The 26,988-nt window shown below is 41.1% G+C and overlaps 3 protein-coding genes across 11 annotated transcripts in view; 1 reads left to right on the top strand and 2 right to left on the bottom strand.

The window, feature by feature from the left end:
- mical3b (microtubule associated monooxygenase, calponin and LIM domain containing 3b) overlaps positions 1-6,171 on the top strand; it is a 28,661-nt gene extending 22,490 nt beyond the window's left edge. For 8 of the 9 annotated variants that reach the window (XM_037759871.1, XM_037759870.1, XM_037759868.1 and 5 more), the window contains 7 exons: positions 2,289-2,339; positions 2,450-2,695; positions 2,820-2,913; positions 3,313-3,366; positions 3,492-3,591; positions 3,973-4,046; positions 4,513-6,171. In XM_037759871.1, coding sequence (XP_037615799.1) covers positions 2,289-2,339; positions 2,450-2,695; positions 2,820-2,913; positions 3,313-3,366; positions 3,492-3,591; positions 3,973-4,046; positions 4,513-4,697 — 804 coding nt within the window. In that variant the 3' untranslated portion in view covers positions 4,698-6,171. The remainder of the gene's footprint in view (positions 1-2,288; positions 2,340-2,449; positions 2,696-2,819; positions 2,914-3,312; positions 3,367-3,491; positions 3,592-3,972; positions 4,047-4,512) is intronic. The other variant, XM_037759874.1, reaches the window with a different exon arrangement.
- Positions 6,172-11,692: 5,521 nt separating this feature from the next.
- On the bottom strand, positions 11,693-20,597 carry lta4h (leukotriene A4 hydrolase). Its single transcript, XM_037759879.1, has 19 exons — positions 20,366-20,597; positions 18,906-19,036; positions 18,702-18,822; positions 18,096-18,164; positions 17,354-17,458; positions 16,579-16,631; positions 16,423-16,495; positions 14,043-14,183; positions 13,931-13,954; positions 13,780-13,850; positions 13,401-13,512; positions 13,163-13,307; positions 12,975-13,078; positions 12,821-12,891; positions 12,685-12,739; positions 12,514-12,609; positions 12,319-12,401; positions 12,131-12,235; positions 11,693-11,964 (listed from the first exon to the last, which is right to left on the bottom strand). Exons 1-19 carry the CDS (start codon positions 20,513-20,515, stop codon positions 11,826-11,828), a joined length of 1,848 nt encoding a protein of 615 aa, XP_037615807.1. The 5' UTR covers positions 20,516-20,597; the 3' UTR covers positions 11,693-11,825.
- A 2,971-nt stretch (positions 20,598-23,568) lies between these two features.
- atp6v1f (ATPase H+ transporting V1 subunit F) lies at positions 23,569-25,832 on the bottom strand. Its single transcript, XM_037761290.1, has 2 exons — positions 25,578-25,832; positions 23,569-24,092 (listed from the first exon to the last, which is right to left on the bottom strand). Exons 1-2 carry the CDS (start codon positions 25,733-25,735, stop codon positions 23,891-23,893), a joined length of 360 nt encoding a protein of 119 aa, XP_037617218.1. The 5' UTR covers positions 25,736-25,832; the 3' UTR covers positions 23,569-23,890.
- Between the last annotated feature and the right edge of the window lie 1,156 nt (positions 25,833-26,988).

Below are 26,988 nucleotides of genomic sequence, written 5' to 3'. Positions count from 1 at the left end.
GGAGGCTAAACAAAGGAAAGACTGGAGGCTAACACTAGCAGTGGGCTAAAGTTACACATCTAAAATGTCCTCTTGCTGTGTTGTTGGGTGCCAGAATCCAGATATCACGGACATTTGAGATGACAAACTGTGATTCAAGGCTCTAGCGAGCTACAATATCAGAGAAACGTTTCAGAGATGGAGAGTAAATATTGCTAATATTTAGCCTTCTGCTAACTGCAGCCGTGAGCCGTTGGCTGCTGTTAGCAGTAGGCTAAACTATTAGCAACCTTGTCTCTCCATCTCTGAAACGCTTCGGTGATATTGTACAACTCTCTTTTCTTTGAATGACTTTACTGAAGGATAGTTAAAGCTGAAGTAGGTGAGATTGGTTCAAATATGAAAAAAAAATATTTTTATAAAACGGTCGCTATATTGTGACAGTAGTACATGAAACAGGTAACCTGAAAAAATTCATGTTCCTCTGTGTCCTCTGGTGTCCTCTGCTGCTCCTAACGGCATCTGCAAGATTTCACATACCGGAGGAAAACAAGCAGTAAGAGCTGATCTGAGTTCTTCTGTCCATCTGCTGTTTATGAGAGCCGGCTGTCAATCACTCTCGAACTCCGACCAAACAATCAAACTAGGCAGCGCTGATCACATATGAATCAATATTCTGTTACGTTAATGCCTATTTGTCTCCTCAAATGTTGTCAGAATCATCTTGTAGTGCACGGTTTAGCTGTAAAATGAGAACGTTTGTGACGCCATTGTGAAATCTGGTGAAGGAACGCCGAGTTCCGGTCACATGACCGGCGCACAGCCAGTAGGAACGCTCTCTCAGTGAAATGACCTGTGATTGGTCAAAGTCTCCCGTCACAGGCTAGATGTTCTAAAGCCTGAAAACAGAGCCATGAGGAGGAGCAGAAGTCTAGTTATCTCTCAGAACACTTGAATTACAATATGCTGAAAGGTTATTATGGAATTTTTGCCCAATGATGCCAAAAATGTTACTGCCTACTGCCACTATAGGGATCCAAAGATTTATACGCACTCAATTTATCTTTACAGAGCTGCCGTTGGTCGGACGACTGGCTACTTAGCTAGCTAAGCTTGCTGTCATGCGACACAGAAAATGAGGTGAACAAAGTTGTCCCTCATCTGGCGATAGCTCTGTGCTTTCCTACGCTGTGACAAGAGTGTTTGGATGAAGCATTAAGTTGTTAAATTTTACCCATTTAGCGACTGGCAAGTTAGCTAGCTACCTTGCTAATTCCACCATGCTACAGAAAATGAGCCCAACAGTGGACAGCGCTGGGTCACGGTCCCTCTGCCTCGCTCCTCGCCGTTAGGAGACTACTTCACGAGGAGGAGAGCAGGCCTTAGCTAGCTAGCTTGTCAGTCTCTGGACAAGCTAGGAGTTAGGAGGAGTTAATCGGTCCACGGCCCCCCCTGTACACTGCACGGCAAACGACGCCCGATGAAGCTGAAATTTCGGTCCGATTCTAAAATGAGTCGTGCGGCTCGCAATTCGGGCCAGGAACAGTTTAAAATCGTATGGTGTAAGCCCAGCTTTGTGTCATCAACAGAGCTGATCTGAGCCAGATAATCCCACCCACTGCTCTAGAAGTATTTACCAAGATCCAGTTGAGTTCTGGATCTAGTCCCCTGTAGAGGTCCTCTGGTTAACTGTCTTGTTCTGGTGTTTGTAGCTGCGTCTGGACTTGTCCGACCTCACGTCTAAAATTCAGAGAGTCTCAATAAAAGAGGAGGAGGAGAACCAGGAGGTATCAGCTGTGTTAGATTCAGGTTCTGTAGGAAATCAGTGTTTTGGGTTGTTGGTAGTTTAGGTTCTGTGGTGGTTCTGAGAGTGTTTTGTTAGCCAAATAGAGACCAATTGAATGTCTTTGTCAACTGACTCATCTCAACTGACGTCTAATTTCTCTCAAGTGATTTCAGGTTTGTCCCGACTGACTTGAGATTTGTTTCAGCCATTTAAGACTTGACTTGGACTTGTTTTGAGGGACTTGGGATGGACGTGAGTCTGGACACAACGTACAAGTCTCAAGTTGCTTAGCGCTGTTTTGACTTACTTGAGACTTGACTTACACTTGACTCAATTGACCTGGACTAGTCTTGACTGACTTCACACTCGTCTTGACTTACTTGAGACTTGACTTAGACTTATGACACCTGACTGGACATGGACGTGTCCTTGAAGACTTGGAAACCACAGACCTGTTTGAGTCCAGTGTTTGTTATGACCTCACTCTGTTTTGTTTGATTGTTTTGTGCTTCCTATCTCTAAGCCGGCGTACATTCCTCATGCTTTGGCTTTTAAACGAGCGTACGCCATCAAGGTACAGACCCGAGTCCTCATCAGTCTGGTTTCTGGTTGGAGTCTAGTCCTCTATGGGGGTCCTGGCAGACTCTCTGTAATGTACTAACACTGTTGTTTGTGTTGTTTCAGAGACGCTCTCTGAAGGACAGAGTCCCCCTCCAGGACTCTGACAGCCAGTCCTCGTGTCCCACAGAGGTGGTGGGGGCCCTGGTCCAGCCGAAGGAGCCGTCTAGCCTAAGTGTGAAGGAGACCATGTTCCATAGTAGACAAGAGGATGAAGATGAAGACCTGGATGCAAAAATCACCCGACGAGTTCAGAGAGCTGCTCGAAGAAAAGCCAAACAGGAACAGCTGAAGAGACTCCACAAAGCCCAGGTAAGTCCACCTGAGGACAGAGACAGTCAGGGTTGAAGACCAGGTCCAAGTTTGTGTTTCAGATGATCCAGAGACAGTCGGGGTTAAAGACCAGGTCCAGTAATGTAGGTAAATCTTGTTTCAGATGATCCAGATGCAGCTTCAGCAGGTGGAGGAGAGACAGAGACAGCTGGAGGAGAGAGGAGTGATGGTGGAGAAAGCTCTGAGAGGAGAAGCAGGTACAAACAGTACACATACATTATAGTATATAAACTATATAGTATAAGGGCGGCACAGTGGTGCAGTGGTTAGCATGTTCTCTCCGTGTTAGCGGGGGTTTCTCCTGGTTCTCCGGTTTCCTCTCACAGTCCAAACACATGCAGGTTAGCATGGGTTTCTCTGGGTTCTCCAGCTACATCCCACAGTCCAAACACATGCAGGTTAGCGTGGGTTTACTCCGGGTTCTCCGGTTTTCTCCCACAGTCCAAAGACATGCAGGTTAGGTTAATTGTTGATTCTAAATGTCATGAGTGTGAATGGTTGTCTGTCTCTATATGTCAGCCCTGTGATAGTCTGGCGACCTGTCCAGGGTGTACCCCGCCTTCACCCTGTCTCACCTGTGTTTCTGTCCGTTTCAGATTATTGGGGGGACTCCACCGACAACCAGCAGGATATCGAGCTTCACCTGGAAGGTTAGTTCGCCTTGTGATCTACATATCATACAAAATAGTGTACTACGGTATACTGAAGTATACTGAAGTATACTGAAGTATCCAGCCTTTAGTAGTCCAACCGGTCTGTCTCTCTGTCTCTGTAGGACTAGGTAAACTGGATAATCCGGCTCTTATGCAGCAGTGGTTCCAGTTGGTCCAGCAGAAGAACTCTCTGGTCCGATACGAATCTGAACTCATGATATTGTGAGTATCTGATCTTTAAGTCTAGCAGCAGGTTCAGGTTTACCAGATCCTCCAGAATGTGGTTCATTCAGCAGGTTCGGGTTTACCAGATCCTCCAGGATGTGGTCCATTCAGCAGGTTCAGGCTTACCAGATTCTCCAGAATGTGGTTCATTCAGCAGGTTCAGGTTTACCAGATCCTCCAGAATGTGGTTCATTCAGCAGGTTCAGGTTTACCAGATCCTCCAGGATGTGGTTCATTCAGCAGGTTCAGGTTTATCAGATCATCCAGAATGTGGTTCATTCAGCAGGTTCAGGTTTACCAAATCCTCCAGGATGTGGTTAAGGATGAATCAGGACTGTGTGGATCCTGTTTCAGACTCTGGTCTCTGCTGTGTTTCAGTGCACGAGAGTTGGAGTTGGAGGACCGACAGAGTCGCCTGCAGCAGGAGCTCAGAGAGCGGATGGCGGTGGACGGTAACGTTACACCGACTCTATAAACACAGCAGGACTTCCTGTTTCTGACGTTAATCATTTAAACATATGATGCCGTAACCATGGAAACATCAGAGTACCGAGCTAATCCAGATCAGCAGGGCGGTGGCTCACCGTCGGCCCCATGTAGGTAGACTGTTCAGCCTTTAGCGGCCCGGTTGGACCGTTGTTGGCCCACGGTCGGCCCGTTGTCGGACTGTTCTCAGCCCACGGTTGGTCCATTGTTGGCCCGTTGTCGGCCCACGGTCGGTCCGTTGTCTGCCCATGGTCGGTCCTTCGTCGGCCCACATACACAGGATTTGAATATTAACCCTGTGTTTATGTGATGGTGCAGACATGATCATATTTAATATTTAGTGAATATTAACCCTGTGTTTATGTGATGGTGCAGACATGATTATATTTAATATTTAGTGAATATTAATCCTGTGTTTATGTGATGGTGCAGACCACCTGAAGCAGGACTGGGAGCTGCTGGAGGAGCGTCTGATCCTGGAGGAGATGCTGGACGTGGTGGAGCAGAGAGACTCTCTGGTGGCTCTGCTGGAGGAACAAAGACTGCAGGAACGACAGGAAGACCAGGATCTGGAGGAGGTCATGATGACCCGAGGACTGGGACTCAGCTGGACCTGAACCTGGAAGGGTCTCTGCAAGACCCAAACTGGTCTGAACTGGTCTGCAGTGATGTCATAATAACCACAGGCATGACCTCATCAATGCAAAGGTTGATATGAAAACAGAATTCTGGACCTGATCTGAAGTGGACTCGACCCAAACCAAATGTAAATAGATTCAGCTAACCCAGATCTGAGAGGAGATCTGGGTTAGAGAGGAGATGATCTGTGGAGTCCACACCAACTCCTCCTCTTCTTCTTCTTCTTCTTCTTCCTCCAATCTGCCGGGTCGGACCAGATTACGTCACAGTTAGAATTCATTGCTATTTATAGCTAGCAATTTGGTGATAGATAACTACCTATCTAGCTAGCTAGAGGCTATATAACTATTTATAAATAGCAATTTGGTGATAGATAGCTAACTATCTAACTAGCTAGTGTGAACAGGAATATTAGTGGAATATTAATTTTTCATTAGACAGATTAATAGGAATATCAACTTTTTCAGAATAAGGACATAAAACTGTAATATTTAGTGCATGTAAACGTAGTCAGTGAAGTGAAGAACAGACGTGTTTCTGCACACAGGAACACTAGTTAGTAACTTGAACTAGTTACATGAACTACTTGACCTGGTTAACCATGCTGTGTGTTAACTGTTATAACTGCTGCTGCTCCTCTGATGGTGATATTGATATTTATTGAAATAACTCGGTTTTCAGTGTTAAAGTTATTCAGACATATTGATTATTGTGCCAACACCAGACTTCACCTGTCTGCCTTTTTTCATCTCCACCTGTTTGCCATCTGATCAATAACTGATGATTATTGGTCATGTGACTGATGATGTAACCTGTCTGCCATCTGATCAATAACTGATGATTATTGGTCATGTGACTGATGATGTAACCTGTCTGCCATCTGATCAATAACTGATGATTATTGGTCATGTGACTGATGATGTAACCTGTCTGCCATCTGATCAATAACTGATGATTGTTGGTCATGTGACTGATGATGTAACCTGTCTGCCATCTGATCAATAACTGATGATTATTGGTCATGTGACTGATGATGTAACCTGTCTGCCATCTGATCAATAACTGATGATTATTGGTCATGTGACTGATGATGTAACCTGTCTGCCATCTGATCAATAACTGATGATTATTGGTCATGTGACTGATGATGTAACCTGTCTGCCATCTGATCAATAACTGATGATTATTGGTCATGTGACTGATGATGTAACCTGTCTGCCATCTGATCAATAACTGATGATTATTGGTCATGTGACTGATGATGTAACCTCTCTGCCATCTGATCAATAACTGATTATTATTGGCCATGTGACTGATGATGTAACCTGTCTGCCATCTGATCAATAACTGATTATTGGTCATGTGACTGATGATGTAACTATGTACTGATAACAAACAGCCTTCTGACATCACTTCTTCTTCTTCTCTGATAAATGATTGATTTACCTCTGATTACTGTGGTTGTTTGTGTCCAATCAGGATCACACTTGTTCTCTAGATGTTCCCTCCACGTCAGGGACTATACATGTGTATATATATATATGTATGTATATATGTGTCTATATGTGTTTATATATACACATATAGACACATATACATTTACATACATATATTCATATACATACATATATATACACATACGTATACCCACACATATATTTATATATGCATATATATGTGTATATGTACGTATATATATGTATATATGTATGTATGTATATATGTATGTATATATGTTGTATGTATATATGTATGTATGTATGTAAATGTATATATGTATATATATGTATGTATGTATATATGTGTATATATATGTATGTATATATGTATATAAATTCATATATGTATGTATGTAAATATGTATATATATATATATATGTATGTATATATATGTATATGTATATGTATATATATATATGTATATATATATATGAGCAGTATGGTTTTAATTGTAATATTAATGTGCAGTGATTTTAGTCCTACTCAACAAACATCAACAGTACATTATGAACACTGCAGCATGAATTAATTAAATGTATTTATAAAGAAATAAGGATGCAGCTGAATTTAATGTAGTTATACTAAAGAATTAAAATAAAACAGTTTAGTACTTCACAGTATCTCTCACCTGGTATCACTTTAGATTTCTCTCCAAATTTATGATATTTCTGTCTAAATATATAATATTTCTGTCTAAATATATAATATTTCTGTCTAAATATATAATATTTCTGCAGATCATTGAAGAAGCTGGTCGTGTCTAGAAGGTAACCTGCAAATTGTGATCTGAGATCTGCAAAAACTCTCGCGAGACTATCCGAACCTTAGCTATTGAATTACAACCTCAACAATCTCGCGAGAGTTTCACATGGTTCCTTTCTAGACCACACGACCGAAGGTTATATTACGCTCGACGTCTCCTCGAACGTAACCGACGTCTTCGTCAGGTGTGGGCGGAGTCACTGCGCGGTAAACTGCGTGGTTAGCGTTATTAGCTACTCATTAGCATACCGGTAGACTAGCTAAGTGTTAGCGTTAGCGATTAGCATAAACAATTCAGAAGGTAAAATAAGTGTCAGTCCTTCCGGTTTCAGTCCTGTAAGTGTAACCCACCCAACATTTTCATCAACATTATCATTATAATCATAATTATCATAATGTGACATGTAGCATAATTATTCAAGCTCACTTGACTTTAAGTTTCAGACACAGATAGACCAGGCTAAACCACTTTGTTTTATTGGAGTCATTTGTTTTCAACATTTTGCAGCAGTTGGCAAACGCTTGGTGGTAATGACCTCTAGGTGGCAGCTGCGCAGCGCGGTGTGTTGTCTTTCGCTGCTTGCTGTAGAGGGAGGAGACGGGAAGCATGTGAAAGGAGGTTTAAATAATCATAGATGCCCATCAATTCTCGTAGGGTAAAAAGACGTGTAATCCATTCATCTATTATTCTCGTAAACGCTATTTATATTTAGACAAGTATGCTTTACTTTTGAGTGTTCCGTTAAATTAATAAGTCTGTTAATTTACGCATTCGCACATCCGGAGTTTTTTCTTTTACCAGCTGTCCTTCCTGCATTTGGCAGCTTCAACTGTGTTACTTTTAGCCTGGATTGAGTGTTTAATTTCTTCGTATTTGTCTAATATAGTTTACTCTTTGTTAAATGTGTCTCTCTGTCTGTCTGTAGTCTTGTTCATGTCTGTGATTGGTCAGATGCTGCAAACTCCTCCTCGTTCATGTGAACGCGTTCATAATGAGATCGGAAAACCCTGAGTTGATTTACCGAGTTGATAACCAGCTTTGTAGTACAGTTTAGCGAGATCTCGTTTGTTAGGGTTAGTGAAGCCAGATAACAAGAACATACCCTGGGTATGTTGAACTCGCTTCGTAGTACAGGCCTCTGGTGGTGTGAAGGAGGAGTGGTGTGTTTCCACTCTACATAGATTTGCAAAGCGAGGAACGACCGTGGCTGATGGATTGCGGATCTGGATTCTGGACTCCAGGCCTGAGCAGGACTTGGCTTTCATTCCTACTATTACACCAGTAAGATCTTTCCATCATTTGGAATTGGGAAGACCACCTCTAAAATGACTTTTGGACTAAGCTAAAATAAGGACTGTAGTTGTGCACAACTAAATTAAGAGGCTAAAGCTGCAGCAAAACGTACACATTTTCTGGCCAGATTTTTTATTTTAATTTTATTTATTCATTTGTTATTTTTTTTTCATTCTGAGTTAATGTGTGAGTCGATTGTTGAAAGTTTCAATAATATTGGTACAGAAAAAGAGTTATTGTGTGTCTGTGAAGTCAATCATTATCTACAGCCAAAGACCAATTAGATATTCAGTGTAAATACATTGTCTCTATCCTCGAACCAGGATATCACTTTAGGATTAACTGTGTTAATCCCAGACCTTGAGATTTATTTTTTCTAGTTATTGTTGGAGGCATATTTAGACTTGGTTACATTAGGTTACTATGAAAAGAGTTCAACACACAGGCTATCTGTTGTTTATCTGTTGTTTATCTGTTGTTTATCTGTTGTTTATCGGCTGGTTATCGGCTGGTTATCTGCTGTAGGGGTGGAACGGTTCACAAAATTCTCGATTCGGTTCATATCACTGTTTTCAGTTCAGTACGGTACATTTATGGTACAGCGAGGAGGTCATGTTCTGATTTCAACATGCTTTTCATTTATTTGGCAAAAATAAGTTGGCAAATGCCTTAACAAAAGTATGGCTTACATAAGTAACATAAACACTTCTTCATTGACAAATCTTAATTGAAAGAATAGGTCTTCTACAGTAATTAGTGCAAACAAAAAATGCAGCTTTGTTTTTTTCATATAAATATGATGTAATTATAGACTAAGGCCATCAAAATAAATTGAAGCATAAGCTCAACCAGAACTATACTAAAAAACAACAACAACAACAGTTTAACATATGTCTCAGTTCCCTGATTATCAGCTCTTAATTGAAAGATTAGTTTTTTCCCCTCAAAAAGTGCAGTATTTGGAGGAATACGGTTGGATTTCTGTGCCATTGTGTTATTTAAAAATAATAAATATAAAAGACATTACAGGGATTGTGCTGCTGGAATTACTGTGTTGCTTAAGTGTATAGCGTGGCTCAAGTAACGTTACGTTAATCATATGCTGAATTCCAGCGTCCTCCACGACTGCATAAGGCTGCATATCTTTCACTATAAACCTCCCCAATGCTGTAGTTGTGTTTTTTGCCCTGTCTGAATCTGTATGTACAGGCTGTTTAAATGCTGCGGGAAGGAGTTGCTCCTTCCTACCCGACTCTTCTCTTTGCGCTATCGACGGCCACACCGGAGTGATGGCTTCATAAATGGTTCATCATATTGGAATGTTGCCGCTTGCATAAACCACACGTGTTGCACAGTGCTTACACAGTCGCTGTTTTATCCACCACATTTTTCCATCATTTTCATGGTAACACTAAATCCGTAATACTCTCCTACAGCAGAGCGAAATGATGCTGGTGGATCCTCTAACTGTGCTTTATCGTGTTCACTCGCCATTTCCTAAACTGACTGACAGCCGCACTCTGCACTTCATCCGTGAAGTAGGCTGGGTCACACTTCATCAACGCATCATATCTTTGGGGTACAACACCTGCGCAGTAAAATCTGGTCTGCACTCGCCAAAATTGAGCCAATAGCAACGCACGACTGCAGCTTCAGTTACACCGCGCATGTGTTATACCCCGTACCTCAAGACCCATGTCCACCCGTGTCCCAGCCTCCTTCCATAGGTCTTGATTTCTAGTGTGACAATAAAAGAAAAAAATACACAATCGGCCTCATAACTTATTTCAAATGAACCGAACAATTCATCCAAGACCCGAACCGTTACTAGCGAACTGAACAGTTCAGATTTTTTACCTGAACCAATACATCCCTAATCTGCTGTTTATCTGCTGGTTATCTGTAGTGGCTGTAGTCTTTGTGCTACTGGGTTGGGTTAGCCTTTGTGCTACTGGGTTAGTCTTTGTCCTTCTGGGTTAGTCTCTGTGCTACTAGGTTAGGTTAGCCTTTGTGCTACTGGATTAGCCTTTGTGCTAATGGGTTAGCCTTTGTTCTACTGGGTTAGTCTTTGTTCTACTGGGTTAGTCTTTGTTCTACTGGGTTAGACTTGTGCTACTGGGTTAGACTTGTGCTACTTGGTTAGCCTTTGTGCTACTGCGTTAGCCTTTGTGCTACTGGGTTAGTCTTTGTGCTGCCGGGTTAGTCTTTGTGCTACTGTGTTAGTCTTTGTGCTACTGGGTTAAGGTCAGCCTTTGTGCTACTGGGTTAGCCTTTGTGCTACTGGGTTAATCTTTGTGCTACTGGGTTAGTCTGTGTCCTACTGGGTTAATCTTTGTGCTACTGGGTTAGTCTTTGTGCTACTGGGTTAGTCTTTGTGCTACTGTGTTAGTCTTTGTGCTACTGGGTTAGTCTTTGTCCTACTGGGTTAATCTTTGTGCTACTGGGTTAGTCTTTGTGCTACTAGGTTAGTCTTTGTCCTACTGGGTTAGTCTTTGTGCTACTGTGTTAGTCTTTGTGCTACTGGGTTAGGTCAGCCTTTGTGCTACTGGGTTAGCCTTTGTGCTACTGGGTTAGCCTTTGTTCTACTGGGTTAGTCTTTGTGCTACTGTGTTAGTCTTTGTGCTACTGGGTTAGGTCAGCCTTTGTGCTACTGGGTTAGCCTTTGTGCTACTGGGTTAGCCTTTGTTCTACTGGGTTAGCTTTTGTGCTACTGGGTTAACCTTTGTTCTACTGGGTCAGTATACTGGGTTAGCCTTTGTGCTACTGGGCTAGTCTTTGTTCTACTGGGTTAGTCTTTGTTCTACTGGGTTAGCCTTTGTGCTACTGGGTTAGTCTTTGTGCTACTGGGCTAGTCTTTGTTCTACTGGGCTAGCCTTTGTGCTACTGGGCTAGTCTTTTTTTCTACTGGGTTAGCCTTTGTGCTACTGGGCTAGTCTTTGTGCTACTGGGTTAGCCTTTGTGCTACTGGGTTAGTCTTTGTTCTACTGGGCTAGCCTTTGTGCTAGTGGGCTAGTCTTTGTGCTACTGAGTTAGCCTTTGTGCTACTGGGTTAGCCTTTGTTCTACTGGGTTAGTCTTTGTGCTACTGGGTTAGTCTTTGTTCTACTGGGTTAGTCTTTGTGCTACTGGGTTAGCCTTTGTTCTACTGGGTTAGTCTTTGTGCTACTGGGTTAGTCTTTGTTCTACTGGGTTAGTCTTTGTGCTACTGGGTTAGTCTCTGTTCTACTGGGTTAGTCTTTTTGCTACTGGGTTAGCCTTTGTGCTACTGGGTTAGTCTTTTTGCTACTGGGTTAGCCTTTGTGCTACTGGGTTAGCCTTTGGTTAGCTGGCCTTTGTGGGTTTGATAGGTCTGATATTTAAGTGTTATAATGAATATATTATTATTATTATAATAATAATGAGACAGAAGGCAGCAGAGTTTTTACTTTAGACACATTTTATTGTTTTCAGTCTCTGTAAACAGATAGACAGAACAAACTGAATCAAATAAAAAGAGTTCTGATTGATACTGGCATTGTGGTTTAATACTGGTTCCATACTGGTTTCTGGTGTTACAGACTGGTGGCGTTGGTGGCATCCACCTTCAGGGCTTTGGCGACCAGTCCGGAGGTAACTGGGTGCATCGCACCTTTGTTAGCCAGAAACACTCGAACCGCCTCGTCACGATACTTCTCAAAGTTGAAGACCTCTCTGAAGAAGAACGAAAACAGAGTCAGTCCAACACTGGTCTAGACTAATACTGATACTAATACTAAAGAAGAAGAGCAGGTACCCATCAGTCTCATCTCAACTGGTCCAGACTAGAATATAAAACCACCTAATAAATAAATAAATAAATAAATAAATAAATAAATACCTGAAGAGCGGTCTGGTGAACTTCAGCCTGCCCTGCTCCGTCGCCATCTTCAACGCCATCGGAACCGCTTCCTCCCACTTGGACCGGACGCACAACCTCAGCCACCTGGAGGGAGAACAGCCAATCATCAGGAGGCTTCCAGGGAGGAGGCAGAGTTTCAAACGAAGGACCTGATCCAGGACTCTTACCTGAAGCGGATCTCTGAGTTCATACTGGCGTTGAGATCATAAACCTGCTGCATCTTCTTCACATGAGTCAGAGGAAGAGGATCCTGAAGGACAAACAAGTCAACTGAAGTGGACTGAGGTGAAGTGAAGTTGATTTTAAGTGTAGTGGACTTTCTATGAACTGGACTGTCAGTGAAGTGGACTGAAGAGGTTTACCTCTTGAAGCAGGAGGGCCAGGAACTCGATGAGCTGGTGGGACGACAGCGTCTTCACATCGGACTCTTTAAAGCTGCTTAGGTCCTGGTCTTTGGCCTGAAGGGGGGCACAAGACGGAGGTTTGACTCTGAACAACTATAAAAACAGGTCTATGTGGGGCCCAGGTCTTACCTTGATCCACCTCTGGCACAGAGCGATGCAGGCGTCTGCCAGCGTGGTGTCGTACCTGAAACACAACCATGAACAAACAGATCAGGTCTAGAGAGGGACTGGAGGACCTGATGGGGGTCTGACAGGGTCCACTCACTGAGGTTTGACTGGAGGCATCCCAGGTGTGAACATCCAGGCGTTCCAGTCCATCTTGTTCAGGATGTCCACCTGAGAGACAAAGACACCACATTCAGGTCGACAATCCAGACTCTAGAGGTCTTGGTGGACTTCCTGGTCCAGGTGTGCCTCACCTTGTCCTTGAAGTAGGTGAACAGGTAGTTCTTCCACTCGTCCGTGGTGACGCTGCCGTAGGCAAACAGCTGGATGTACGACTTCACGAAGCCCATGAACACCTCTGAAGAAGAAGAACCGACAGGTGAATGAGTACCTTCAGGACCAGGACCACTCTGTGATGTGTCCAGGTGTGTCCAGGTCTTACCTGGCCCCCCCATCAGCTCCTCCAGGTGGTACAGCAGAGCGAAGCCTTTCTCGTAGGGCACCGAGGAGAAGGCGTCGTCGGGGTCCACGTCCTGCAGGCTGGGGACCAGGTTGGTCAGAGGGCTGTTGGCTCCGAAGGTGTTCACCTGAGTGATGACGCACACAGGTGAGAAACAATCTGCTGAGGCTCAACATACAGTACATATAGACCAGGTCCAAGACCAGGTCCAGGTCCTCACCGACTCCTGCAGCTCCTTCCAGCCCCCCATGGCTTTAAACTGTCTGAACTGCTCGCTTTCCAGAGATCTGCCGATCATTCTCTCCAGGTACACCGTGTGACCCTCGTTCAGCCTGAACACAACGTGATTATTGATTATTCCTCTCCAGGTACACCGTGTGACCCACCCTTATTGATTAATTAACAGTTAACAGAAAATGTCTTGTACAGATCTACTTCATACTGTTAAAGAAGGAACATTTATCTGTTTGACATCCTCTGTTACTGGAGTAACATTTAATTATATTCATTTTATTTTATTAATATGATTCAGTATTTTGAAGCCTGAATCCTCCGATTGTTGTGTTTGAATGAATCCTGTGTTCATGGTGTTTGTTTACCAGAAGTGTTCCCAGGTCTTGTTGGTCACCAGGTTACCGGTCCAGCTGTGGGAGATCTCATGAGCGATCACCTGACAGGAAGAAGAACTTGTGAACACGTGAAGCTGAACAGGGGAGCGGAGTTTCCTACAGACTAGTATCTCATACTCACATTGGACAGAGATTTGTCTCCTGCCTGTAAAGAGACAGACGCCGTTACTCAGGTGACGTGTGAGGACTTTATTAATTAATATGTATATATTTATTTATATAGATATATGTACCAGCAGGGTGGGCGTGGCGAAGGTCAGACAGGGGTTCTCCATGCCTCCGTAGGGGAACGATGGAGGAAGAACCAGGATGTCGTACTGACCCCAGACATACGGTCCTGCCAGGTCCTCAGCGGTCTTCAACATGGTCTCTGTCTGATCCAGGAACATGAATGAGTTAATGTCAACGTGAGTATGTCTCAATGTATGTACTATACTATGACTGTGTTATGAGGTACTACTCTAACTTTTTCCGACATGCTATACTATGACTTTTTTTCGACACACTATACTGTCTTTCTTCCGACGTGCTATACTATGACGAATTTTTCTACATCTACTATGACTTTTTTTTTGTACTTTTTCCGACATGCTATACTTTTTTTTTCGCGACATACTATACCATGACTTTTTAAAAACAATTTCGACATGCTATAATATGACTTTTTTCAACATGCTATACTATGACTTTTTTTACTTTTTACGACATGCTATATTACGACATGCTATATTACGACATGCTATATTACAACATGCTATATTACAACATGCTATACTATGACTTTTTTTTTTTTTACTTTTTACGACATGCTATACTATGACTTTTTTTTTTTAAAAATCGACATGCTATACTATGAAATTTTTTCGACATGCTATACTATGACTTTTTTATTTTTTCAACATACTATACTAGGACGTTTTTTACGACATGCTATACCAGGACTTTTTTTTACTTTTTTGCGACATACTATATATGACTTTTTTAAAGAATGTCAACATGCTATACTATGTCTTTTTATTTGACATGCTATATTACGACATGCTATATTACAACATGCTATACTATGACTTTTTTTTTTACTTTTTTCGACATGCTATACTATGATTTAAAAAAAAAAAATTCAACATGATATACTATGACTTTTTTTTCCGATTGTACTATACAATGACTTTTTTTTTTACTTTTTTTGACATACTATAACTTTTTTTCCGACATGCTAGTATGACTTTTTTTCGACATACTATACTGACGTTTTTAAAAAAGTCATTGTACAGTATGTCGTAAAAAGTGGTGAAACTACAATGTTCTGAATATGGACTACAAAAGGTGCTGCTCCCTCTGTGCGTTTTAAATACGTCTTTCAATGACAGGCTCCTTCACCCGCGGTGTGTGTGTGTGAAAGAGATACCACAGGTCCTCCTGCTGCTGGAACACTTTATCAACATATAATAAAGGGTCATCTGACCTAACGTGGACAACCGGCGAAAAACATCACTTCATTACCAGGGTTGGAATTGAAATAAACAAAGAAATATATGATAAATATTGAGTTAATTGTTGGAGTTATGGAGAAGGTGTAGGACCATATACTTCTTCCTACTTCTTTTGGGACGTGTAATATTTATTTATGTTGATTATTTGTTAATTGATTGTTTACTGTTCATTTTATTAGTTATTCTTGTTTTGTTATTTACTGAGGTATTTGTTACATGTTCCAAATAAATAATTAATTAAAAATAAAGTGAAACTAAATGGTTGTCACTGTCCACTCATATTAAACATGAATCCAAATTAGTGTATGAGGGTATGAAAATAATATGCAAGATAAGCATATAGTTTGTTATTATGAACGGCCGAATGGTGCGTCGCATTAAATGCTGCGGCCGCAAGGAATTGTGGGATATTATTCTCTCTTTTCCTTTGGTAAAGGATGGTCCAGTGTATCCTCTGCTAAAGGAGATAATAAAGGAATCATTGAAGATCCTTTCTCAGCATTTGGTGAATTCGAACAGCTCTTGTCACGGCTGCTACTGAGGTACTTCCGGGTCATTTCACTCCGTTAGGAACCTTCCTAAGCAAAAAGGACGCAAAATTCGAAACGCAACCATAGTATAGTATGTCGAAAAACAGTCATATATATAGTATGTTGAAAAAGTTAACAAAAAAGTCAGTCGAAAAAATATAGTATGTCGAAAAAAAAGTCATAGTATATACAGTATGTTGAATATAAATAAAAAGTCATAGTATATACAGTATGGTGAATATAAATAAAAAGTCAGTGTAGAAAGTTGAAAAAAGTAAAAAAAAAAAAAAAAAGTCATAGTATATGTCGGAAAAAGTAAATAAAAACTCAAAGTATAGTACGTCGAAAAAAAAGTCACTGTATAGCATTTTGAAAAAAAAGTTATAGTATAAGATATCGAAAAAAGTACAAAAACTCATGGTATAGTATGTCGAAAAAAGTCAGAGTATAGTATGTCATTCGAGGTTTACGACTGGATCTAGTTAAACCAGTGGGTTAAGGGTTAGGTGTGACAGTAGTAGTGACAGTAGTGGTTACCAATAGTAGTGGTACTGGAACCAGTGGGTTGAGGGTGAAATGTCGTGACTCACCTCAGAGAACTCAAACGCTGCTTTATCCACAAACTCTTTCTCCGACCAAACCCTGGACCGCGGCCCGATCTCCCTGTCGACCAATCAGAGCATAGAAACACTGTTTACCTGCTGCAGGTGACAACATGACATCAGAGAACAGGTGAGAGAGAGTACCTGCTCTCCAGAGCTCCAACCACGATGGCTATCAGGTAAGAAGGCATGGGCACCTGAGGACAAAGGTCAGAGGTCAAACAGTGAATAAACTCTGATGTCATCACATGTTGTCGTTCCATTAAAATTATATAAATGTATTTGTTCATCAACAATAGTCAGATTTATTCTACAGAGGTCTCATCTATTTTTTCATAGGAAGGACAAAAAACATTCTTCCAAAAAATATATAAAAAAGTTCAAGTCAAAGGAAATATTGAAATCATAATTTTCAGAATAAAAGTCAGAATTTGTGTTGGAGTAATTTTTTCACAGATTTTACGATTATCATTTGTCTGAAGCTGAAAACGTTTTAAAAGGTGCTAAATATGAGATTGGGAGCATTTCTATTTCCTCCGCACGGCTCAAAATGGCAACAGCTGAGAAGGCAGCTAGCAGCTAACGGTGCTAACAGCGCTAACTGCTATTCACCAGTTCATCTGAACATCATCTGACCAAACACTGACCCATCAGACTAATCAGTTTACACTGTTTATCACCATGTTGATCAATATTTTCTGTTAGTAACCATGATGTTTGAGTTTGTCATCTCTAATGTCTGTGATATCTGGAGTCTGGCACCCAACAACACAGCAAGATGACATTTTAGATGTGTAGCTTTCGCCCACTGCTAGTGTTAGCCTCCAGTCTTTCCTTTGGTTAGCCTCCAGCTAACACCATGACCTCATCATCCACACTAAATGGGTCTAAAAGAGGAGTAGAAGAAGAGCAGACTGACCGGCTGTCTGAACCTGTAGATGATGCGGTTGTTGTCCTGAGGATCGACTTCCTGTCCGTCTCTCACTGCGCTCATCACGGCCACCAGGTCTTTAGGCACCGACACCTGAGAGACAACACACAGACGAAGGAGTTTCTGGCTCGCTGTATGTTATCCCTGACTTAGCTGTGATTTAGAATGATGCTGAAATAACGACATCATGATGGCGATTTGTAAAAAGTCTGAATTCATGCTTTGTCAGGTCTGTTACCAAGACGACAAGCAGACAACTTTTAAAATGCTGGTTTTCTGAATGGAGTTTGGATCAGTGCTATGCTAAGCTAACATGATAACTGCTCCATCAACACTCAAAATTACGTCATATAAATTAAATACAGCATTGACGTTCTTGTTTATACACATAGATATCTACATTGTGTAACTTTAACGCTGATCGCTAGCATACACACAGCTAGTACTTATTCTCATCACTAGTATATACACAGCTAGTTCTAATGCCAATCGCTAACATATTCCAGCCTTGCATGTTAACTCAGATTCATAAATGTTTACATGTTGATACTGTATTTTGTTGCGACCATGAGGTTCTCCTCCATCTCTGATTCATCATCACTGACGTCACTTTCACTTATTCGTGTCGCGACTTTGTCGCTTTATGCCGTTAATTACGCCCACGCAAAGAAAATGTCTTTGCGTTTGGTGTGTGTGTGTGTGTGTGTGTGTGTGTGTGTGTGTGTGTTACCTGAGCGTAGTAGGTGTGTTTGACAGACGGACTGTCCTGACAGGGAATCATACTCCTGCAGTGATGAGCCTGTAACACAACGTGAGCCATCTTTATTGATTAGATTTACTGTCTTCAGTCAAGTGTTAAATTACCACGTCATCTCGTACCATACCATTAACATTGTTATTATTATTGTCTTTCCTTTAACATATCTAGTGGGAAAATATCTGAATCAGAGGTCGTGACCTCAGAGGAAACTCTTTGGCTGTATTCTAAACCTCATACTGTACAACCTCATACTATACTAGTAGTATAGTATTACTACATGTACTGCGTTCCTTAGTAGTATGTACTGTATGTACTGTGTTCCTCAGTAGTATGTACTGTAGTAGGTGTAGTTTGGGATGCGGCCTAAAACAGGAACAAAGGCGACAGTTTGATAAAAGTGGAACAAAGTCAAAGTGTTGTCACCTCAAACAGACGGTTGACGGATGTTTGTGATGAAGAAACTTGAACTTACGACAAAATGTTCTGACCACAGTCACTAAAGGAAGAACACGGAACCGGACATGGAACCTAACAGATCGATAATCAATAACAGATCAATAATAGTGATCGGGTCACCTGACACTGGCTGAACAGGTACGGTTGTTTCTTGCCGGCGGTCTGTTCGGGCCTGAGCCACTGCAGCGCCGTCGCCAACGGAGACGTCTCATAGGTCACCTCCACGATCACATGCTGCCCTCTGATTGGTCCACAAAACAAATGCACGTCACTGGGGTTTTATTTTGAAAAGACTCTGCATGAGGAAGTAGAAGAAGGGGTCACCTGGAGAGGTCAAAGGGCAGCGTTATTTCCAGCGGAGTCCCCTTGAAGCTGTGTTTAGGGCCCATCGTAAACCGGGTCTCTTGTCCATTAGCGCTCACTGAGACGACCTGCAGGTCTCTGGTGTCCAAAGTCTGCAGCAGATAAAACAACACTTTTATTAATGAGGTTCTGAATGACCTGCTGAGTCAGCACTCGCCTGTCTCACACCTGGACCGTCAAACCAAAGTCCACGATAACTTCAGTCTGTCTGAAATCTAAAACCACGTCACACCAAACTCCATTCAAAATCTGAGCAATCTACAGGTTGTTTGCTCGAAACTACTTAAATACTTAATAAAACACATTTTATGAATACGTAGATGTTGTAGTGGAATAATATGCCTGATCAGTTAGCTGCTAGAATGAATTATCTTCTGTTTGTTGCTGATTCCAGCCTGAAGAGAATGAAAAAACAAATGAACCAAGTACAAATATGAATAAAAACAGTGACATTACTTTATGCTGATTCAAAGCGCGGCCTTTAAAGGATTTTAAAAACTTTATATCTGACATTTATGATCAACACATTTCTAATAGACTGGTGAACACACCTGTTCTGTTGGATCAGCCTTCAAGTCAAAGTCCAACAATAAATACAGTCTTACTTATAACATAACTAAATCATAAGATAAGATAAGATAATAAGATGAACCTTTATTAATCCCCGGAGGGAAATTCAGGTGTCAAAGCAGCAACATCAGCAAACAGAGTGAATCACAGGAGAGGTAAAGGTAAACAACAATTATAAAAACAATAATAGATATATTAAAGATACAGAGTGAATGGGTGAACATAGTGTGTACAGTCCGTCAATAAATAAATGTAGTATGTGCATATGTGTAGTCTATAAAGTGGTATATAGGATGTATAGTGTAAAGTGAGTGTAAAGTGCGCCAGTGGTTAGAGTCCAAGATGTTTGCAGATAGTGCATGTTTAAAGTCCTCATAGTTCTCATGTGAGCCTGAAATCATAACTGTGTGAAGTGGTTTAGTCCTAATAAATTCAGTTTGTCTTACATTGCAAGTGCATCACGCCAATCTCCATTCAAAAGTATAGGAATTTAAAGTTCCAAACATAAACAATGCTCATAAGACCTCATAAGACAGATCAGGTTTAATAGTTCAAATGTATTAAATTTAACTGACACACGATGAACCGGATTAAGCCGAGTTATAGAGTGGCCTCTAAAGTATTTGAAAACTTATTTTTCTAAATCTATAAACAACATAATATCAGATTTCTTAATAATTTGACATTTTGCCGGGCGGGTTCTGAGCTGTGAGAACCAAAACTTCCTGAAATGTATAGTTCAGTTTTACTTAATGAGCCCTTCAGGGACCATCAGCACGGTGTGAAACCGTAGTGAGTGACCCGTTAGCTCTGAGGCTACCGGAGCAGAGCACCGGGTCCGTTAACGTTACCAGAGATGAGAAGCGGTCCTCCAGAGCCTCCACGGTGAGCTCCACCTTGGCCCGGATGACATGCCGGTCGAAGTCCAGGCGGAGCGACAGGTTGAGGTGCTTGGTGACGCACCTGGTGACGGAGGAGAAGGAGCACGGGTCTGAAGACATGTTGACAGGTCCGTTAACACCGGAGACACTCGAGACACTGAGCCGACCGCGAAGCACACACCTGGTTAGCTACCGGAAACATGCTCCACACACATCCGGCACAGGCCTCTTCAAAATAAAAGAGTCAGCATCACGGGCTTTTATTTTTTAAGGAGATTCTGATGTAATTTAACTGATTATGACGTCGACAGATTATTACACCACTCCAAATATTTAAAACATTATTTATATAAACTCGGGAAAAAAAAAGTTTGGAAACTTGAGTTTGGTGGATTATTTCTCTGTTGTTGCAATGAAATTGGCATTGTATTTTAAGATAAGATAAAATAAGATATACTTTTGTTGTCCCCGTGGGGAAATTTTTCCTGGGCTCCGTCCAACTGCAGTTACAAGCACTAAATTAAAACAGCATCAACAACAATAATAAACGATTCCACACAAGACAGGGAAACAGTTTCACAGAAACAGATGTTTCAACACATACACAGACCACGTACATAATGGCACAAACTATCACACACACAACGGCAGGTATTGCACCGTCTACCGTCTTGCCAATATTACACAGATGCAACATATTGCACTTCCCCTGTTTAACATATTGCACTGTCCCTATTTAACATATTACACTGTCCCTATTTAACATATTGCACTGTCTAACCATATTGCACTGTCCTTATGATAGCTTTATGTTACGAGTTGTTGAGGAGTTTAATAGACATCGGCAAGAATGAATGTTTGTAACGGTTCAATCTGCACCGTGGGACTCAATATCTCCTGCCGGAAGGTAAAAGTTGGTACTCCTGATGTAAGATGTGAGTTGGGTCTGACACAATTTTCTGTGCCTGTCTGATGACAGACAGCTCATAAAGCATCTGGAGGGTACATTTTACATTGTTGGAGAGCCTGTTTATTTACCTTCACAATGATGTCCAACTTGTAAGGATCATGCATTTGTGGGATGAGCAGCACAGCTGATTATGTGGGTAGCGCCCAAGAAAAATTTGCCAAAATTCTCTGCCAATGGTAAACAGTGTATTCTCCTGTTGGTAATGACTCTTGTTTTGAGTTGTTTGGTCGATTGGATGATTGAACTCTCTATCAGTAACAAGGAACAAACAAGACATATTGGCTATTTTACACTTTATTCATTTAATACACCGTCAGGAGCCTCAGTAGCGGTGGAAGATTCATACGCAGCCACAACAGCCTGGCACCTCCTCCTCATGCTGGTCACCAACCAGAGGCCTGTACTACGAAGCGAGTTCAACATACCCAGGGTATCTTATCGTTATCTGGCTTCACTAACCCTAACAACCGAGATCACCCTAAGCGGTCCTACGAAAGGTGGTTATCAACTCGGTAAATCAACCCAGGGTTTCTCAGTCTGGTTATGAGCGCGTTCACATGAACGGGGCGGTAGCATTGCAGCATCTGACCAATCACTAATGTGGACAAGTCTACAGACTTGCAGACAGACAGGCAGAGCGGCACATTTTACAAAGAGTAAACTATATTAGACAAATACAAAGAAAATTAAACACATAATCAGACTAAAAATAACACAGTTGAAGCTGCCAAATGTAGGAAGAACAGCTGGCGAAAGAAAAAACTCCTGATGTGTAAATGCACAAATTAACAGTTATTAATTTAACGGAACACTCAAAAGTCAGATATACTCGTCTATATATAAATAGCTTTATAAGTGTATAACGGATGACTGGATTATACCTAATCATGGCCAATATTATTGATGCAGCGTCTATGACTATTTCAACCTTCTTTCAGCTACGTCCCCCGTCTCAGGCAGTGTGAAACGGACTCAAGAGCAAGTTTAAAAATAAGTATGAAAATATAATTCAAAGCGGTAAACACCCACAGCATACAGCCAGCTGTCCTTCCTCCATCTGTCAGTTTAAACTGTGTTGTTTTTAGCCTGGATTATGACTTAAACTTCTTCATATGTGTGTAATATTATCATACAATCACCACACAGAGCTCTGATTGGTCAGTAGGCGGTGCTTTTATACGAGTTGATCTCTTATCTGGAACATAACCTGCTTCGGAGCAGGTTAGCTGTTCAGCATAAGTTACCTGGCGATCTACCCCGGTAAGAAGTGAACCACCTTTGTAGGACGGAAAACCCTGAGTTAACCTTACGTTACCTTGCTAACGCAAAATCCTGCTTCGTGGTACAGGCCTGAGGTCACACGTTGCTGTGGGATGGCATTCCATTCCTCAACCAGAATGCAACTTGGTTTTGTGGAACACCAGCTTCAACTTGCCCTATCGCGCGGGCCTTATTGGCAAAATTCTCTGCCAATGCTCAACAGTGTATTCTCCTATTGGTATTGACTCTTGTTTTGAGCTCCAGGTGCTGACAATCAGGTGCCTGATGTGCATGGGGCCTGTTGGGTGCTGCGCCCTACTAAAGTGATCATTTGGTATCTGCTACAAGCATCGGCATGTCATTGAAGATCATTTGTTGGTTCGTTGGTTATAGATTTTGTTTTAATGTGACTATATGTATATGTATATGTATGTGTATATGTATATATATATATATATATATATATGTGTATGTGTGTGTACACATATATACACACACACATACATACAGTATACACACATACTTACATGTATACAGTATACACGTGTATGTATACACACACATACACATATATATACACACACATACATACATACACATATATACATATATAAATACATACATACCTTACATTAAGATGATTGCGTCAGTTGAAGTCTTTCTGGCATTCGTGATGCGTTTACTGTCAAAGGATGAATGAGATATAAAAGCATAATTTCCTTTGAACTGAACACTAGCTGGTCCTGGATCAGAAGGAACGAACCCTTCAGGGACTCTGTAAATAAAACAGCTGACAGATGTTAGTTTAGATCCAGATGTTGAATGTAAGAATAAACGTTTACTGACTCCAGTTATCAGTCAAGTTGTGTTCTGTCTTCAGAGATTAAAAAGTAAAAAAGGTTTTGAGAAATGAGGATTTGAATAAAACAGACGAAGGAGAACGTCACAAACAACAAGATCATTTATTTTCTTCAACATCTGTTATAATTTTATAAGTTAAAACATCTGGAACAAACACAAACTGACTCAATAAAACACATGCTGTAGATATTTTCAGCTCAGAGGAAGGAAAACTTTCAGTCACATGACACTGAAACATTTTCAACTTCCTGTTCTGTCTTCATCTTTTCACACAGAGAACAACAAATAAGAGGAATGAGAGTATAATTAAATATATTCAGTTATTAATACGGCTGATCTACCATCACTGTACAGAGAAACAACGAGTCAGGGACGTTTACATCAATCACACGGCAGGTTTGTGTTTATCGGAAGTCCTCAGCGGAGAACATGCCCTTGGCGCGGCGCAGGATAGAGTCCTTGGATGCATCGTACGGATGCTCTTTGGACGGGATCTCCAGCACCGCCGGGATCGACTGCATGTGGCCGTCGATGGCGTGGCGGATCATCTCGGCTATGAACTGGTTAATCAGGATGATGCCGATGTCGTTACGAGCCAAGAAGCTCCTGCAGAGAAGATGGAGGACAGGAATGAGTATAGTAACCAGACACACCAGCTTCATTCAAATTTCCATCAATTTAACACTCACTTTGACTGTTACAAATGTGCACTTAGTATAACAAAGAGTTAAGATATGTTAGGAATTAATAATAAACTACTCAAGAATTTGGCATTCAGAAGTGTTTAATTTCATTATCATCACAACGTTTGCAAGTTCTGGTAATCAAATACAGTCTTCAACATCTTCCAGTACAAGTACAAGTTAAATTGCTGGATTGTTGAATGGAGTTTGGTGTCAGATTAGTTAAATCTATTTTTTTGTCTTGCAAAACACGAGGCCAAAGAGGTTCAAATTGTAATTACTGACCAAAGAAAAAAAAAAAACAGACCAAACTCCATTCAAATTTCTATAATTTAACATTCCTGTTGATATTGGAAAATGTGCCCTTATTATAAAGAGACATTTAGACATTTTAAGTATTAACACATGGTTATGTGGGCCCCACATGGGTTATACCTGGTTATACCTGGTATACCGGGTATACCTGGTATACCCGGTATACCTGGTACCTGGTTACCAAGTGGGTATGGGCCCAAAATGGGCATCTTATCTGGGGCCCACTTGGGTCAACTAAGTTGGTCCCACATAGCCTCCCCATGTGGGCTACCTGTGTGGGTCCTAGTTGGGTGACTACTGGGAAATTAGTGCATGGGGCCAACATAGAAACTGTGGACAAACCCTCTTACAACTCACATTTCAGCCCATGTAGTCCCCATGTAGTACCCACATAGAACTTAAAGGTGGTACCAGGACGGGTCTTGGGTATGTTGCCCAGTTGGGGCCCACATAGCACCCATTGTAATCCTGCATGGAATCCATGTGGGCAATTGACATTGGGTCATTATGGAACCCGCGGACAATCCCATATAGGGCACATTTTTCAGCCCATTTACTACCCACATGGGCCCCACATACAGATGTTGACTGGGTAGGAGCTACTGGTGAATTCAGCATTGTGTGCTCAATTATTTATATCCAGATTTTACATTTGGTCCCTGGTGATTAAAATATTTTAGTTAATTTATACAATTAATTAATTGATAATATCGCCATGATACTTTAAATTGCTTGATTGTTGGATTTTGGTTTTGGGTTGAGGATTAGGTTGATCACTTCACAAAATGAGTCCAGAGAGGCTAAAAGATACCACACCAAACTCCATTCATATTACAACCAATTTTATATTCCGATAAACGCTGGAAAATGTAATTCTATATTTAGAAAATCACAAAGAGTGGTTCATATCTGCTGCTAGCGGGATTATTTATATGCCGAGTTGACACTTGGCCCCTCAGGATTAAAACATGTCCAGTCAGTGAAATAAATCACTTCAATGACTTCATATGACAGTGAAAGGTAGAATTAATAGATTTGTGAAGGGAGTTTGGCGCAGAGCTCAGGGTGGTGTGTGTTTGATGGAGGATCTTACTTGAAGGTCTCTTCTATCTCCGTGATGCTCGTGTCCTTCTCCACCACCAAGAAATTGGGTTTCCGGTTCTTGTTGAGCTCACCGATCCCACCGAGCAGGAAGCCGGTGCAAGTGTCCTCGTCACCGATAACAGCGATCAGTTTCCCGCGGCCAGCCATCACGGAGCTCCAGATATATGAGGGTTTAACGGAGAGAAGAGAGAAAACAGGTCTGCTTACTGCCAGATGATACAGGTCATGTGATGTGATGTGAGGAGGTCAGCTGACCGGAACTTCCGCTCTACTGCTGTGGCGGAAACACGTCATCAACAAATCAATAATCGATCAGACGTCTGAAACTAAACTTAATAATATTATTTATATTAAACTAATCAAATTAAAAAGTTAATTAAATAACATCCAGATGAATTAAAACATTATTATATATATAATATGTATTATATATATAGATATTATATATATATTATGTATTATATGTATATATATGTATATATATATATACATATATATACATATAATACATAATATATATATTATATTATATCAACGACGTCATGTTTAGATCCGAGTATGCTGCCTTCAGGTGCTCATCGTAAATCTAAGCTTCAAATCTTCAACAGTACAAACTTTAATCTCGTTTGACTCTTCTTCTCCTTTTACTGCTCATGTTCGTGCAGAGATACGCTTCCGCCATTTAGGACTGAAAGCGACAACCAAACGCCAGTAAAACGTCCCCCTACATAGAGCCGTGCAAAAGTAAAACTATATTATTTCTATTCTATTGTCAGATTCTACTGAAATGTCCTGTGATGAACAATAAAATATTATAAATATAATCAGCGTTTTCAGTTCAAAATGGCAGCAGCAGCTGTTGTAAAAAAAATAAAAAACACCAGAGTTTCATCTCTTTGATTCTATGCTCTTTGTGTTGATGTGTCATTATGTTATTGTGGTGGCTAAGCCATTCATCAAGACATATGCACAAAAAGTATGGCAGTATGAAACTGGAAGGCATCTGTACAATATACAAAAACATGTTGGAGCATGGAGAAAGGTGGGCTGGAAAGGAAGGGAAGAAAATGTCATCACTGGACTGAGAATCGGACATACAGTTCTTAACCATACATTATATAGAATAGGCTAGCACCCAACTGGGAAATGCACACACTGTAACCAACCAGAAACTGTTGAACATGTACTGATCCACTGCAGGAATGACAGCATCAAGAGGAATCACCTTTTACAGTCACTAAGGAAGGCAAAACATCAGGACTTTTCATTGTCAGGTCTATTGGGGAATACAGCAGATAACATATACTGTGGAATTAATCAGTCTTTAAAGGGACTATTTGTAACTTTCAGAAATGCTTGTTAACAGTGACACCTGTGGCCGTGAAGTCAACGAAAGTCAG

Source organism: Sebastes umbrosus, chromosome 23 (assembly GCF_015220745.1).
Source record: "Sebastes umbrosus isolate fSebUmb1 chromosome 23, fSebUmb1.pri, whole genome shotgun sequence".
NCBI classification, from domain to species: domain Eukaryota; kingdom Metazoa; phylum Chordata; class Actinopteri; order Perciformes; family Sebastidae; genus Sebastes; species Sebastes umbrosus.
This window is presented reverse-complemented; position numbering and strand designations above follow the sequence as displayed.

Coding starts and splice junctions, on each gene's coding strand:
- atp6v1f (XM_037761290.1), bottom strand. CDS start 25,735: ATGGCTGGCCGCGGGAAACTGATCGCTGTTATCGGTGACGAGGACACT. Junction 24,093..25,577: donor GAGATAGAAGAGACCTTCAA/GTAAGATCCTCC, acceptor TCTTCTCTGCAG/GAGCTTCTTGGCTCGTAACG.
- lta4h (XM_037759879.1), bottom strand. CDS start 20,515: ATGTCTTCAGACCCGTGCTCCTTCTCCTCCGTCACCAGGTGCGTCACC. Junction 13,851..13,930: donor GAGACAAATCTCTGTCCAAT/GTGAGTATGAGA, acceptor TCTTCCTGTCAG/GTGATCGCTCATGAGATCTC. Junction 12,740..12,820: donor ATGCCTCCAGTCAAACCTCA/GTGAGTGGACCC, acceptor GTTGTGTTTCAG/GTACGACACCACGCTGGCAG.